The sequence below is a fragment of the Oncorhynchus masou genome, chromosome 30, assembly GCF_036934945.1.
Source record: "Oncorhynchus masou masou isolate Uvic2021 chromosome 30, UVic_Omas_1.1, whole genome shotgun sequence".
Taxonomy (NCBI): domain Eukaryota; kingdom Metazoa; phylum Chordata; class Actinopteri; order Salmoniformes; family Salmonidae; genus Oncorhynchus; species Oncorhynchus masou.
In genome coordinates this window covers 26857148-26874964 of record NC_088241.1, presented here as the reverse complement: position 1 = coordinate 26874964, position 17817 = coordinate 26857148, and the positions used below count along the sequence as shown (strand labels likewise).

Sequence of the window (17817 nt, the reverse complement as noted above, 5' to 3'; positions counted from 1 at the left end):
GCCGCAGCTTATGTGTTGCCCGATATACTTCGTTTTACAACAAGATACATTTTCTTCACAAGGGCAGCAACCACTCTATCACGTACTTCGAACGAACGTGTCTCGTGACACAGATGTTACAGTGACGTGTGCGGGCATGCTCGGGACTTTTGCCCACATTTCTCTGCGTTGCATCAACATTCCGCCCCACCCAGAAGAAACAACCATCACTGTACGTAAAACAGGAAGCAAACGAGACGTACATGTTTACGAAGAAGGTGAAAACAACGCCGAACCGCGGAAGATAAAACGTTATGGTCCACGAGAAGAGAGACGTCACATCAAAATCACAGACTCTTATGGTGGATGCATTTGATTCGATCTAAACGGAGAAGGGTATGTAAAAGACTGCCGAAAAAGAAACTCAAATGATAGTAAATTGTGGTTGTAGCAGCGCCCGTCCATGTGACTGATACATTGCAGCTCTGTTGACAGCTGTTTTGTTGCGCGGCATCAACCGATTTAGTAAACTTGTATGTTGTCTTCAACCTATATGAGATTGTTAAGTTTCGACCTGCGTAAGAATGTCGAGGAATGTCGTGTTATGCATGAATTCAGTTGAATGTTTGACAAAGCGACACATCATGCCTATTGTCAATACGAATATTTCTATAGCCTCACATAAGGCCTACAGAACAAAATGGGCTAGACTGTCACTGTCGGTCGAATATCACGTTTTCCTCCAAGCACTGCTCACACCAACTCTCAGTTGAATGTTATGCTAGGACTAGGCACCTTGGCCAGAACTATCTCATATTGGAATGGATGGAGAGAGCAGCCCACTCTGCGTAAAACAATACAATTATAAACAGGTCGCTGAGGAAGATGTAAACAATACTAACACCATATAGCCTACATGTAGTCCACAATGAGATGCACTGTCTGGGCCTGCTGTGTTACAATCGATTGCCCATTTTATTCTAGTTGGTGAGAGGTTAGTCACCTATCCAGGCTTTTGTGGATCAGAAGAAAACATTTGACCCCAAAGCCATCCTCTCTTGATGTGCTGAGTTCTATAAATAAAAACACTTGCACACAAGTGGGTTCAAACTGGACACAGATGGGCGCACAGTGCACTTTTGGGACTATTTCCAAAACATGTTTCAAATACTATTTGAGGCCAGGTCTAAACTGACAGACTTATGTCATCGACATGTATCATCTTCTATGTGCTGTTTTCAAAGAAGGCATCTGGTAGTAGCAAATTAACAAAACACTAACCTCCAACTTAATCGGGGAAAAAAAGTAATCTGTAAGATCAATGTATTGTGCGAAATGTACGTTGCACACTGTTGTAGTTTTGAACAGAATCGACAGGAAAGTGATAGTTCTGGATTTTCTACTGAATTACAAGGTTATTGGAAGAGATTCCATAATATATTAGAGGTGTTGACTCAGTCAGACACAAATGCTCAGCTGTTTGTTTAACAGTCACATGTCTTGGTGCTTTAACGTTCCTTCATTTGCCTTTCACAAAGCACTCCTTCTTGCACCTGACACACTGCGGGAACACGGTTTTGAGTGTGTCTATTGGCAATCAATCAAATGTATTTATAAAGCCCTTTATATTGGCTATAACCCTCAGCATGTGCTGATATAAGTTGGGGTGTTTTGTGACTATTCATAGTATTTTGGTTTGCTGCTGTAGAGACCCAGGGGAATGTCGTTGATACACAGGAAACCAGCTCAACAGTAAAGTCTTCTAGTTCTTTCCACAAGCTGGTCCATATTAGACATGCATATATCGGGGAATGAAGTAGCTTACAGATACAATACAAGACTTTAAATGTGTGTTAATGTGTGTGTGTTTATGTTGTCCTGTGTGGGAAAGAACACGGAAGTGTGTGTGTGTGTGTGTGTGTTAGAGAGACTCCTGTTTGCATGTCTAATGGAATGCCTGTGCAAGTAGATGAATCACCAAGGTAACTTCTGTCCTCCCACTCTCACCAACTTCCTCCCTTCTGTCTATCTCACTTCCTCTCATGTCTGCACCAGTTGGTGTTGCTTTCAGGCATTTCTCTGCTGTGAAGGTCCTCCAGAAATCACATTTTATAGTCTTCAGTGTTTGGTTCTTCTGCCCAGGGTCTGGGAGAGACTGTGTGGCAGTATGAGAGCTAAGTGATGGACGTGCTGCTGCCAGGAACTGGAAATATCACAGGTCATATGGAGTATCAAGACCAGATGTTATGGACCTGAGAAGAACTGCCCAAACTTCCGACTGTAAAAGACACAGCTGTACGCATCAATGATTCAGTGCTGACAGAATGGGCCTAAAGCAAAGCTTGGTTCTGCCACTAATGATGGGCTTGCTGTGTCAAACAGGACCACAGTGATGCTGCAATGGGGTCTATACTGGCATTTCTGCTAATCTTGGACTGTGGTGCGACCATGGCGTTTAAGGTCATCCTTTCTGTGAACTTCTAAAATGACAAAAATGTCTTGAAGCCCAGTGAACAGGGGAGTAGGACAGTGCCTTGCCCACAAACATGACATTCAAAACACTCACACAGGCATTCAAACACTCACAAATCTCTCTTCCCAGAGCTTGAGGGAGCAGTGGGTAGAGAGCAAAGGAAGGATGGAGAGATATTTAAACAATATCCTTTCTCTTCCCAGAGATTGAGAGAGATGAGTATAGAGGGAAAAGGAAGAAGTGAAAGGGGAGAACATAAATTGATAGGGATAGAGAAACTTTAGAGGCTCAGGTTTTGTTCCATCCAACTCTGTGCCCAGGTTCATGTTCACTAGACACTAAACACAATAAAAATGTACTGAAACAAGGAAGGGATAACATGGACTTGTCCAATAAGAAACAAACAAAAAAAAGTTTTCTGTTGCAAAAAAAACGTTATGTTTATGTGCCCTCACGAACATGACCCTGATTGCTGTACACCAGATGCTCTCTCCAAGGACAGTAGTTGACCTCTGACGAGAGGTCAACCGATTTATCGGAATGGCCGATTAATTAGGCCCGATTTCAAGTTTTCATAACAATTGGAAATCGGTATTTTTGGATGACGATTTTGCAGAATTATTATTATTATTTTTTTTTTTTTACACCTTTATTTAACTAGGCAAGTAAGTTAAGAACAAGTTCTTATGTTCAATGACGGCCTAGGAACGGTGGGTAAACTGCCTTGTTCAGGGGCAGAACGATTTTTACCTTGTCAGCTCTGGGATTCAATCTTGCAAACTTACGGTTAACTAGTCCAACGCTCTAACAACCTGCCTCTCAATGCACTCCATGAGGAGCCTGCCTGTTACGCGAATGCTAACATTAAACGTGTCTTATAAAAAACAATCAATCAATCATAATCACTTGTTAACTACACATGGTTGATAATAGTACTAGTTTATATAGCGTGTCCTGTGTTGCATATAATCGATGCAACGCTGGAGGATGATTTAACAAAAGCTCATTTGCGAAAAAAAGCACAATCCTTGCACGACTGACCTAACCATAAACACCAATGCTTTCTTAAAATCAATACACAGAAGTATATATTTTTAAAACTGCATATATAGCTAAAAGAAATCCAGGTTAGCAGGCAATATATTAACCAGGTGAAATTGTGTCACTTCTCTTGCGTTCATTGCATGCAGAGTCAGGGTATTTGCAACATTTTGGGCCGCCTGGCTCATTGCAAACTAATTTGCCAGAATTTTACGTAATTATGACATAACATTGAAGGTTGTACAATGTAACAAGAATATTTAGACTTAGGGATGCCACCCATTAGATAAAATACCGAACGGTTCCGTATTTCACTGAAATAATAAGCGTTTTGTTTTTGAAATGATAGTTTCTGGATTCACCTATATTAATGACCTAAGGCTCGTATTTCTGTGTGTCATTATGTTATAATTAAGTCTATGATTTGATAGAGCAGTCTGACTGAGCGATGGTAGGCGGCAGCAGGCTCGTAAGCATTCATTCAAACATCACTTTCGTGCGTTTTGCCAGCAGCTCTTCGCAAGCACAGCCATGTTTATGACTTCAAGCCTATCAGCCTAATGGCTGGTGTAACCGATGTAAAATGGCTAGCTATTTAGCGGGGTGTGCGCTAATAGCGTTTCAAAAGTCACTTGCTCTGAGACTTGGAGTAGTTATTCCCCTTGCTCTGCAAAGGCCATAGCTTTTATGGAGCGATGGGTAACGCTGCTTCGAGTGTGGCTGTTGTCGATGTGTTCCTAGTTTGAGGCCAGGTAGGGGCGAGGAGAGGGACGGAAGCTATACTGTTACACTGGCAATACTAAAGTGCCTATAAAAACATCCAATAGCCAAAGGTTAATGAAATACAAATGGTATAGAGAGAAATAGTCCTATAAATACTATATTACCTAAAACCTCTTACCTTGGAATATAAGTCTCATGTTAAAAAGAACCACCAACTTTCATATGTTCTAAGCAAGGAACTCAAATGGCACATATTGCACTTCTCCAACACTTTGGTTTTGCATTATTTAAACCAAATTGAACATGTTTCATTATTTATTTGAGGCTAAATTGATTTTTATTGATGTATTATATAGAGGTTGACCGAATGTATGATTTTTCAACACCGATACCGATTAATCGCCCGTTTAATTTTTGTTTGTTTTTGTAATAATGACAATAACAACAATACTGAATTAACACTTATTTTAACTTAATATAATACATCAATAAATCAATTTGGCCTCAAGTAAATAATGAAACATGTTCAATTTGGTTTAAATAATGCAAAAACAAAGTGTTGGAGAAGACCATGAGAACATGTGAAAGCTGGTGGTTCCTTTAAACATGAGTCTTCAATATTCCCAGGTAATAAGTTTTAGGTTGTAGTAATTATAGGAATTATAGGACTATTTCCCACTATACCATTTGTATTTCATTAACCTTTGACTATTGGATGTTCTTATAGACACTAGTATTGTCAGTGTAACAGTATAGCTTCCGTCCCTCTCCTCATTCCCCCCTGGGCTCGAACCAGTAACACAACGACAACAGCCACCATAGAAGCAGTGTTACCCATGCAGAGCAAGGGGAACAACTACTAGAAGGCCCAGAGCGAGTGACGTTTGAAACGCTATTAGCGCGCGCTAACTAGCTAGCCGTTTCACTTCGGTTACACCAGCCTCATCTCGGGAGTTGATAGGCTTGAAGTCATAAACAGCGCAATGCTTGACGCACAACGAGGAGCTGCTGGAAAAATGCACGAAAGTGCTGATTGAATTAATATTTACGCGCCTGCTTCTGCCTACCATCGCTCAGTCAGATACTTGTATGCTCAGTCAGATTATATGCAACGCAGGACACGCTAGCTAATATCAAGTAAGTTTAATGCTAGCTAGCAACTTACCTTGGCTTACTGCATTCGCGTAACAGGCAGTCTCCTTGTGGAGTGCAACGAGAGAGAGGCAGGTCGTTATTGCGTTGGACTAGTTAACTGTAAGGTTGCAAGATTGGATCCCCCGAGCTGAAAATGTGAAAATCTGTCGTTCTACCCCTAAACGAGGCAGTTAACCCACCGTTCCTAGGCCGTCATTGAAAATTAGAATGTGTTTTTAACTGACTTACCTAGTTAAATAAAGGTATCATTTTTTTTTTTAAATTGGCAAATCGGCGCCCAAAAATACCGATTTCCGATTTGTTATGAAAACTTGAAATCGGCCCTAATTAATCGGCCGTTCCAATTAATCGATCGACCTCTAGTATTATATTAAGTTAAAATAAGTTCATTCAGTATTGTTGCAATTGTTACAACAACAAACAAACAAAAATCGGCCGATTAATCGGTATCGGTTTTTTGGTCCTCCAATAATCGGTATCGGCGTTGAAAAATAATAGTCAGTCGGCCTCTGACCCTGGCTCTAGTGTCACTACCAGGGACTTAGTATCACTGAGTATCTCCAAGTGGGTTACATAAGCCCTTTGGCAACCAAGGGCACCTGGAGGGTTAAATGAAGCACTTGTCCACCACCCACAAGGATGTCTGTATATTATCTCATTTTCCATGGATACATACACACCAGCCCCACACGTTCCTGGCACATATGGATCCATTATCTGATATAATGACAGGAAGTCTGTGTGTGTGTGTGTGTGTGTGTGAGAGAAACCGAGATGAGTGAGTGTATTGGTTTGCATTCAGCACCATGGAGAGGACAGTGTTTCTCGCCCCTACTAAGACCACACACAGCTGGGAGATGCTACTGGTACTCCTTCTGGGAGTTTATCATTGTGGCTAGTTAACACTGATGATATGAGGACTTAGAGGGAGCGAGTCATGGGACACTTATACCCTGATATCTTAGAATGATATCTTAGTCTCATGGAAAAACTGCTCAGCACCACTGTGAATTGTTTACTTGTCTTTCCCAATCTCCGGGGCTGACTCCAAATAGTGTCTACTTCACTCGGTGTGCTCGCTGACCTTGTGTTTGGTACAGTGACCAGAATAACGTGTCAAAGAGGAGGATTCCCATGCAGGCTAAATAGAAACTCAAATGTTTAGAATACCATTTTAGGTTTGTTGTTCTCTGAGTCTGTAAAGTGTATACACCCAATGATGTGTGTTCGTTCTGTCAAACTTGAGAAGTGTATAGCATTGTGTCTTGGATTTATTGTGCCCTCTGTTTGTATTACAGGGTAATCCATAGTTCCTTCTGTCAGCAATCATAAATAACTGTTTATCCCTAAAGGGCAATTTATGTTGCAGGAAAGTGATATCTGTTTCAGTCTCACAGGTTGGGAAGCAGAATAAATGAATACTTATTTATCCATTTCTCACTGTAGAGAAGGAAGATAGCTTTTTCTGTTGATACTTAAAACAATCACTCTTGGATGGAGATATGGAGGTATGGCTCATGAATTGAGCTGTGATGCCTTTTATCTCCAAGTTGGTACATGTTAAAAATGATGGGCTCTCCTCTCTTAAGCTATGGGTGAGCAGTCATTTACATCCTCCCTGGATAGAGCATGAACATAATTTAAACAAACCCCCAGTTTCTTATGGGACTAGTATTAAATAAATAAAAACATTAACTACTAGCTAAAACAAAATACCAGCTGACAGTAGATGGGCAACCAAGTCAGAAGGCAGTATGTTGATATGAGGGAAAGTGTATGAGGTATTTTGTAATGACTTAAACCTCTCAGCCAGACCAAATCAATATATTTTTATTTGATTTTCACAGTATTTGAGTCTCATGGTCCTAGGTAACAGACAGCAGCAGAGCAATCACACAAGCAGAAGTTAGAGGGAATATAGATAATTGCTCATATGCATTGATAGCTCTGAGTGCTGCAGTACTGCGAGTGCTGGCCTATGTGAGGAAGGTTGTCCTATAATTAGCATGCCTCCCTGGTGCTGTATCTCCCATACAACCTTCAAATAGAATAGGCAAGGTTCATATACCCAGAGGGGTGTGTGTGAGAGTAAGACCTATATGGTTCTCCCTTATCATCCTCATCCACTGTCTCTGTATGTTCTCTTCCGCTGCCTGTATTCTACCCCCCCCCCCCCCCATTGATTTGCAAAGTGTTTGAGTCATGGAATCTTATAGAGGCCCATGTGCAAAAAGGCAAGGAACGGAATTTCTTTTGTTGGATTGGAGGCGGCTGTGTAGAAGTTTAATTACAGCATGGATTTTTCTTTCAGTTTTCTGCAACGCCCATGGTGTGCAAGTCCTCGCAGGCTCCAGCTGTGGTTGTCATATTTTTTGTGAGGGGGAAACCTCATCTCATCTGTATCCTCTCACCACTCTTTGTGAGATAGATATTCTCTGAATGTTATTTTGGTTTCCCAGAATCTTGCGGATAATACGTTCAGAGTTTCTCACACTCACAACCTTGGGAAGAATGTTAACACATTGTCAGTGTGGTTACTGGAAAAGTGGTCCTGTTCACAGGCAAAGCCATGAACATATTTAAATCTTTCTAGTCTGGAGAAAGATGGCAAAGCGTATTGAAGGGTCGGCGTCTTACTTTGGTTTGCTAGTCTTTGTCAATTCGTTTTCCGCTTTTACGTTTTCATCTAGCCTAGTTTGTTTTTCTTGGTTATACAGTGGGGCAAAAAAGTATTTAGTCAGCCACCAATTGTGCAAGTTCTCCCACCTAAAAAGATGAGGCCTGTAATTTTATCATAGGTACACTTCAACTATGACAGACAAAATGAGAAAAAAAAATCTAGAAAATCACATTGTAGGATTTTTAATGAAGTGATTTGCAAATTATGGTGGAAAATAAGTATTTGGTCAATAACAAAAGTTTATCTCAATACTTTGTTTATATACCCTTTGTTGGCAATGACAGAGGTCAAACGTTTTCTGTAAGTCTTCACACTGTTGGTGGTATTTTGGCCCATTCCTACATGCAGATCTCCTCAAGAGCAGTGACGTTTTGGGGCTGTTGCTGGGCAACACGGACTTTCAACTCCCTCCAAAGATTTTCTATGGGGTTGAGAGCTGGGGACTGGCTAGGCCACTCCAGGACCTTGAAATGCTTCTTACGAAGCCACTCCTTCATTGCCCGGGCAGTGTGTTTGGGATCATTATCATGCTGAAAGACCCAACCAAGTTTCATCTTCAATGCCCTTGCTGATGGAAGGAGGTTTTCACTCAAACTCACATTAGATGGCCCCATTCATTCTTTTCCTTTGCACAGATCAGTCGTCATGGTCCCTTTGCAGAAAAACAGCCCCCAAAGCATGATGTTTCCACCCCAATGATTCACATTAGGTATGGTGTTCTTTGGATGCAACTCAGCATTCTTTGTCCTCCAAACATGACGAGTTGAGTTTTTAGCAAAAAGTTATATTTTGGTTTCATCTGACCATATGACATTCTCCCAATCTTTTTCTGGATCATCCAAATGCTCTCTAGCAAACTTCAGATGGGCCTGGACATGTACTGGCTTAAGCAGGGGGACATGTCTGGCACTGCAGGATTTGAGTCCCTGGCGGCGTAGTGTGTTACTGATGGTAGGCTTTATAACTTTGGTCCCAGCTCTCTGCAGGTCATTCACTAGGTCCCCCCGTGTGGTTCTGGGATTTTTTCTCACCGTTCTTGTGATCATTTTGACCCCACGGGGTGAGATCTTGCGTGGAGCCCCAGATCGAGGGAGATTATCAGTGGTCTTGTATGTCTTCCATTTCCTAATAATTGCTCCCACCGTTGATTTCTTCAAACCAAGCTGCTTACCTATTGCAAATTCAGTCTTCCCAGCCTGGTGCAGGTCTACAATTTTGTTTCTGGTGTCCTTTGACAGCTCTTTGGTCTTGGCCATTTGGAGTGTGACTGTTTGAGGTGGAAGACACGTGTCTTTTATACTGATAACAAGTTCAAACAGGTGCCATTAATACAGGTAACAAGTGGAGGACAGAGGAGCCTCTTAAAGAAGAAGTTACAGGTCTGTGAGTGCCAGAAATCTTGCTTGTTTGTAGGTGACCAAATACTTATTTTCCACCATAATTTGCAAATAAATTCATAAAAAATCCTACAATGTGATTTTTCTGTTTTTTTCCCCCTAATTTTGTCTGTCATAGTTGAAGTGTACCTATGATGAAAACTACAGGCCTCTCATCTTTTTAAGTGGGAGAACTTGCACAATTGGTGGCTGACTAAATACTTTTTTGCCCCAGTGTGTGTATATATATATATATCTATATCTATCTCTCTCTTTCAACTATGCTGTGATGTTTAACATACAATTGTAATGTAATCGAATAGAATCCACAGATTGCGAGTTGAAGATAAATACTTTCACTAATAAGAGTATTAGTAACTGACTGACCAAGTCTCTCCAGATCTCCAAACAATGCTACTTCTAGGGTCAATTTTAGATTAATGTTACGCATTTTCAGCCATTCCTGAACCTGAGACCAGAAAAAAGCTACCTGAGGGCAATACCAGAACAAATGGTCTATTGATTCTGTATCTTCACAACGAAATCTACAGAGCTGCGATGATTGTATGCCCCACATATTCAACATTTTGTTGGTGGCAAGAATTCCCTTACAATCATTTAAGCTGAAAGGCACAAAGTCTTGAATCTTGCATTGTTTTATATATCCACTCATACACCAAGTGCCATGTAATTAGTACATCAACAATCACTTCCCAGCTATTTTGCAATCTGTATGACACAGCTGTCAACATCCTGGTCATCAAATGAAACTGGTATGCTTTCTAATTTATCCTATTTTTGTTCCTCTGCCAGTTTTGATCCTTTATCTTGGGCAGACAGACCAGTTCCCTACCTCCTCCCGCTGCCACCTGCCTCCTCGATATGGGGTAATGCTTTAATCAGTTGGTTGTAATCTTGGATTGAGCAGACCTTCCTATACATTTCCGATAACTCAATGAAAGATATAACTCAACCATTCCAATATAATTTAAAAACAAAATACAGTTTTCAAAACATCTTTTCCATATATACTGGTCTTTTATCAACCAGCACATTTGAGTTCAACCATAATATTTGTTGTAAATATTTGTTCTCTCTTTTCTGGGTTATGAAATTGAAACCAACTCTGCAATGCTTGTTTGAAAAAGAGATACTTTGAACAAAGTTTCACTTGATTAATTAATTGAAAATTAGACCGGGCAATCTGCACAAAAGCAAAAAGGCAATTTTTAAACAACAACAAGCTTGTCTTAGTAATCTACTTGAGAAACAGTTTGGGTTCAGGTAAAACTTTTGTAGAAATGAAGCTTTTAGAGAGAGCATTAGTGCTTTTATACTTAATAACGTCAACCCACCCAGTTCACATTCATTATAGAGATAGGCAGGCGTTATCTTGTCAAAATTAGGTTTTAGTTCTGAGAGGCCAGAAAATAATGAAGAATTAAATCAATTGGATGTGTCCTATAATAACATCGATCCAATTGACAAGGTAATGAAGAATTAACCCCGCATCAATGTCCCAATCTCATCTTTACCTTAACAAAAGGTCAACATCTTAAAAGAACACATCCTTCCTCATGCCCGAAGCAAATAACCACATGAAACATTGAGCAGAACAGTCTGGAAATGGAGACAAAGCCATGGACTGTGCGGCTGATGAAACTTTTGTTATTGTTCTGGCAGCAGCGGAGCGCTGTTTACCGTACATTTCGAATTCAGATAATACACTTCCAGTGTCTCAGAGAGTGAGATCATGATTTTCTTTTTTAAGCACTCGGCGTGGTGCCCAAACTATGCTTGATATAGCGTTTGAATATATCCCAAATCTCAGGGCCTGTACCCAAGGGGGGTTGCACAGGACTACTCACTGTTCCTAACAACTGAAGGATACTTTTGGACAATGAAATAATGAGAAAGAATGAGCGTGTTTTGTTACATTGTCCTTTGTTGGGACTGAACTCGGCCCTAATTAGGTGTGACCGTAGCCTTTACAGTACGAGAGGTGAGATGGTTATATTTTATGTCACATGGGGCTTCAAATGGGTCCCGATGTCATGCTGTAATAGGGAGCTGTTTCAATAAGCTTTAGCATTCACAGTAGGGGGGGGGAAACAGGCTTTATTTTACCTCTGCATAAATGCATAGGTCTGCACTAGAAATAGGCCTACCTAAGGGGCAATCTGCGATTGCTACATCCATTTTGGGACTTTTAAATTAATTATATATAGTATAACTTAAAAATACCTCATGAGCTTAGTTAAACTGTCATACCGCATCAGAACGCAAAATATAAGCTAGTTTTACTACAATGTTTGTAAACGTAAACAAACACTGTACGGCCTCAAAACAAGTATATTTTTTATTAAAATGGGTGGTTGGTCCTTGAAACCAGAGCTCTGTCTATGAATGAGAGGTTACTTTTCTCCAGCACCATCCATGATTACCTCCACAATATAGTGAGTGTTACCTACAGCATGTAGTCTCAGGATGATTACCTCCGCAATATAGTGAGTATTACCTACAGCATGTAAGTCTTAGGATGATTACCTCCGCAATATAGTGAGTATTACCTACAGCATGTCAGTCTTAGGATGATTACCTCCGCAATATAGTGAGTATTACCTACAGCATGTCAGTCTTAGGATGATTACCTCCGCAATATAGTGAGTATTACTTACAGCATGTAAGTCTTAGGATGATTACCTCCGCAATATAGTGAGTATTACCTACAGCATGTAGTCTCAGGATGATTACCTCCACAATATAGTGAGTATTACCTACAGCATGTACAGTCTCAGGATGATTACCTCCGCAATATAGTGAGTATTACCTACAGCATGTACAGTCTCAGGATGATTACCTCCGCAATATAGTGAGTATTACCTACAGCATGTACAGTCTCAGGATGATTACCTCCGCAATATAGTGAGTATTACCTACAGCATGTAGTCTCATGATGATTACCTCCACAATATAGTGAGTATTACTTACAGCATGTAAGTCTTAGGATGATTACCTCCGCAATATAGTGAGTATTACCTACAGCATGTAGTCTCAGGATGATTACCTCCACAATATAGTGAGTATTACCTACAGCATGTACAGTCTCAGGATGATTACCTCCGCAATATAGTGAGTATTACCTACAGCATGTAGTCTCAGGATGATTACCTCCACAATATAGTGAGTATTACCTACAGCATGTACAGTCTCAGGATGATTACCTCCGCAATATAGTGAGTATTACCTACAGCATGTAGTCTCAGGATGATTACCTCCACAATATAGTGAGTATTACCTACAGCATGTACAGTCTCAGGATGATTACCTCCGCAATATAGTGAGTATTACCTACAGCATGTAGTCTCAGGATGATTACCTTCACAATATAGTGAGTATTACCTACAGCATGTAAGTCTCAGGATGATTACCTCCACAATATAGTGAGTATTACCTACAGCATGTACAGTCTCAGGATGATTACCTCCACAATATAGTGAGTATTACCTACAGCATGTAAGTCTTAGGATGATTACCTCCACAATATAGTGAGTATTACCTACAGCATGTAAGTCTTAGGATGATTACCTCCGCAATATAGTGAGTATTACCTACAGCATGTACAGTCTCAGGATGATTACCTCCGCAATATAGTGAGTATTACCTACAGCATGTAGTCTCAGGATGATTACCTCCACAATATAGTGAGTATTACCTACAGCATGTACAGTCTCAGGATGATTACCTCCGCAATATAGTGAGTATTACTTACAGCATGTAAGTCTTAGGATGATTACCTCCGCAATATAGTGAGTATTACTTACAGCATGTAAGTCTCAGGATGATTACCTCCGCAATATAGTGAGTATTACCTACAGCATGTAAGTCTCAGGATGATTACCTCCGCAATATAGTGAGTATTACCTACAGCATGTAAGTCTTAGGATGATTACCTCCGCAATATAGTGAGTATTACCTACAGCATGTACAGTCTCAGGATGATTACCTCCACAATATAGTGAGTATTACCTACAGCATGTAAGTCTTAGGATGATTACCTCCACAATATAGTGAGTATTACCTACAGCATGTAAGTCTCAGGATGATTACCTCCGCAATATAGTGAGTATTACCTACAGCATGTAAAGTCTCAGGATGATTACCTCCACAATATAGTGAGTATTACCTACAGCATGTAAGTCTTAGGATGATTACCTCCACAATATAGTGAGTATTACCTACAGCATGTAAGTCTCAGGATGATTACCTCCGCAATATAGTGAGTATTACCTACAGCATGTACAGTATAGAGCAAATTAGTGCATTTTTGTAGAGGCCAAATGTAGCCCTTGACGTCTCACACAGTATATTACTGCATATGGCTTAAGATTATAAACAGCGGACAAAGCAGCATCTTGATAGGCATTCAAATGAAATAAGTCTTTAAGATCCAGTGCCAAAAACTCCAGCTTTGTTGCTACGGGCCTTTATGGAAGACTGCTGAAAGCAAGGAAAGGAGTGTATGAGTTGCTCTGAATTCAACTTTTCCCTTCAAAACAAAAAGAGGTCTTAGCACATCAGAGTAGTAGCCAGGTGATCGTTCCCCTGTCCCTTTTAAAAGGCCGAAAAATAATCATCACAATAATTGGCAAGTAGGCTCGTTTACAGTAGGCTCGTTTACAGTAGGCTCCCAAACACATGAGCATGGTCTTTTCTGATTCCTAAGAACTATGGTAGTCACGCACAGCCACGACTTCAGCTAACTACAAAACGGAATGCATGTTGGCTTTGGGAATTAATCTTCTGGTACTAACAGAAAATGACATACTTTGTACAACTGCCATATAGCCTAAGCTTTGGCTAACTCAACTCTCTTATGGAGCAAGGTCCTGAAACAAGTTCTAATCCTTTCTTAAAGCAACATTCTCTGGTGTGAGAGGGCTCAATCATGTAAGCATGGTTACGTACTTCAGTAGCTACAGTGGGGCAAAAAGTATTTAGTCAGCCACCAATTGTGCAAGTTCTCCCACTTAAAAAGATGAGAGTCCTGTAATTTTCATCATAGGTACACTTCAACTATGACAGACAAAATGAGGGGGAAAAAATGCAGAAAATCACATTGTATCATTTTTTTATGAATTTATTTGCAAATTATGGTGGAAAATAAGTATTTGGTCACCTACAAACAAGCAAGATTTCTGGCTCTCACAGACCTGTAACTTCTTCTTTAAGAGGCTCCCCTGTCCTCCAGTCGTTACCTGTGTTAATGGCACCTGTTTGAACTTGTTATCAGTATAAAAGACACCTGTCTACCACCTCAAACAGTCACACTCCAAATGGCCAAGACCAAAGAGCTGTCAAAGGACACTAGAAACAAAATTGTAGACCTGCACCAGGCTGGGAAGACTGAATCTGCAATAGGTAAGCAGCTTGGTTTGAAGAAATCAACTGTGGGAGCAATTATTAGGAAATGGAAGACATACAAGACCACTGATAATCTCCCTCGATCTGGGGCTCCACGCAAGATCTCACCCCGTGGGGTCAAAATGATCACAAGAACGGTGAGCAAAAATCCCAGAACCACACGGGGGGACCTAGTGAATGACCTGCAGAGAGCTGGGACCAAATTAACAAAGCCTACCATCAGTAACACACTACGCCGCCAGGGACTCAAATCCTGCAGTGCCAGACGTGTCCCCCTGCTTAAGCCAGTACATGTCCAAGCCCATCTGAAGTTTGCTAGAGAGCATTTGGATGATCCAGAAGAAGATTGGGAGAATGTCATATGGTCAGATGAAACCAAAATTTTGGTAATCTCAACTTGTCGTGTTTGGAGGACGAATGCTGAGTTGCATCCAAAGAACACCATACCTACTGTGAAGCATGGGGGTGGAAACATGCTTTAGGGCTGTTTTTCTGCAAAGGGACCAGGACAACTGATCCCTGTAAAGGAAAGAATGAATGGGGCCATGTATTGTGAGATTTTGAGTGAAAACCTCCTTCCATCAGCAAGGGCATTGAAGATGAAACGTTGCTAGGTCTTTTCAGCATGACAATGATCCCAAACACACCGCCCGGGCAATGAAGGAGTGGCTTCGTAAGAAGCATTTCAAGGTCCTGGAGTGGCCTAGCCAGTCTCCAGATCTCAACCCCATAGAAAATCTTTGGAGGGAGTTGAAAGTCTGCCCAGCAACAGCCCCAAAACATCACTGCTCTAGAGGAGATCTGCATGGAGGAATGGACCAAAATACCAACAACAGTGTGTGAAAACCTTGTGAAGACTTACAGAAAACGTTTGACCTCTGTCATTGCCAACAAAGGGTATATAACAAAGTATTGAGAAACTTTTGTTATTGACCAAATACTTATTTTCCACAATAATTTGCAAATTAATAAAAAATCCTACAATGTGATTTTCTGGATTTTTTTTCTTCTCATTTTGTCTGTCATAGTTGAGGTGTACCTATGATGAAGATTACAGGACACATCTTTTTAAGTGGGAAAACTTGCACAATTGGTGGCTGACTAAATACTTTTTTGCCCCACTTTATATATCTTTCAACTATGCGCCATATACGTGCCACGTATATGGCACATAGAAATCCAAAGGGGGTGAGATGTGGAACTGGAGACAAGTGGGAGTGGAGTTGCTGGGCCGGGGATAGAATGACAGTCAAAGAAAAGATCTCTCAAATAAAAAAAAATTAATAAGTAATATGTTTTGAGTGACACTGTGCCTCTTTGCCTGAGGCTGTTGCCGCGCAGGTGCTTGTACACATGCATATACACAAACTTGCATTCAAACACACACATGGGCACACACAGAGACACATACACACATGTAAATAGTGCCACACATGCACTGAAACGTATACAGTTTGCCTTGCTGTTTTTTTGCTGTTTTTTTTGCATTGTTTTCTTTTTTTGTTTTTCTCTTTTTTTCCTCTTTTGTTAATTTTGTTGGTTGTTGGTTCATTGGGGGATGGTGGGGAATTGAGGGAGAGTGATTTATGAAGTCGTGTTTTTCTTACTTTAATGTCAGCTCTGCTGCCACTGAAACCAACAGTCTCAGATTTTTAAGGGAGTGTTGTAATTCCAGATCGGTCTGATACCATTCTTCTCTTTTCTCCACAGTCTCTGTTGACAACATGGGACAGCATCTAGGTAAACACGAGCCACAGCCGCAGAGCAAGGTAAGCATCTCAGTTGGAAGTGTACGTATGCATGATTTTGTGCAAGTATACAGGACATTAGTGCTCAGCGATTAACTGAAATGTTGGTTTATTTTTGTTAAAAAAAAGTAAATGAACAACATTAGGTCAATTATTTTAATTCCATTTAGTAAAAATGTTTTCTGTGCACTCACCGTGCCATTTGTGCCATTTCTCTAGAGAAATTACTCGCTGGGACATGTTGTCCAACCCATCTAAGTGAAGTAAATGTGATAATTAACTACAATGACCAGAATCCATTACGCCTATAGCTACCTGTTTTCATTGGTTCAAGCCTGCCTGTGGGGCCGGCAGACTGGCGCTGAGAGCGATAGAGAGACACGAGTGGGATGGAGAGCAGTTGCTTTAGGTATCTCTACCCGACAATGCATCTAATAGAGTGACAGGTGTTATTTATCAGTCTTAAAATCTACCTTGAAGATCTGCTGAAATAGTGATTTTTGTCAGACAGCAGGCAGCAAGCCAGCTAAGCTAGCCTGTTAGCCTGAAGGACGTCTCTTTGGGAAACAGAGGTAGATGGCTGGCTGGCTGCTACTGCCTGAGCAGAGATTAGATAATGTTGAAATATATATCGATTTTTTTAAATTTATTTTTTTTTTTTATATGTACTTAACAACTGAAATATTTTATTAAAGGAATATGAATGAAGGATGGTTTATTAATAAGTGATGTGCAGATATGGGCAGTCATTGGAGTTGTATTAATGAAGTAACATCATCATACTGAAATCAAATGTGTAATTATAAACAACCACAATATTTTATTTAAGTAAAGTCATGTGAGTAAATTATGGTTAGAGCCTAATAAGTGATAGTAATGGGCAGTCACTACCATCAATTATTTTATTATGTGTTGTTGCAGCAGTGAACCCACATAATGCATTTGTTTTAAAGAAATCTGTAACGATATTGAAAATGTCAAAAAGCACTAATTGCTCAACACTACAGGACATACACAGTATACGCTTTTAGTGCACAAACAATTTGAAGTCGGAAGTTTACATACACTTAGGTTGGAGTCATTAAAACTTGTTTTTCAACCACTCCACACATTTCTTGTTAACAAACTATAGTTTTGGCAAGTCTGTTAGGATATCTACTTTGTGCATGACACAAGTCATTTTTCCAACAATTGTTTAGACAGATTGTTTCATTTTAT

At 40.3% G+C, this 17817-nt stretch overlaps 1 protein-coding gene across 1 annotated transcript in view; it reads left to right on the top strand.

The window, feature by feature from the left end:
* Positions 1–213: 213 nt before the first annotated feature.
* The window catches only part of LOC135522457 (myelin basic protein-like), a 57240-nt gene continuing 39636 nt past the window's right edge, over positions 214–17817 (top strand). Inside the window, exons 1-2 of the mRNA XM_064948731.1 lie at positions 214–375; positions 16562–16620. Coding sequence (XP_064804803.1) covers positions 16576–16620 — 45 coding nt within the window. The 5' untranslated portion in view covers positions 214–375; positions 16562–16575. The remainder of the gene's footprint in view (positions 376–16561; positions 16621–17817) is intronic.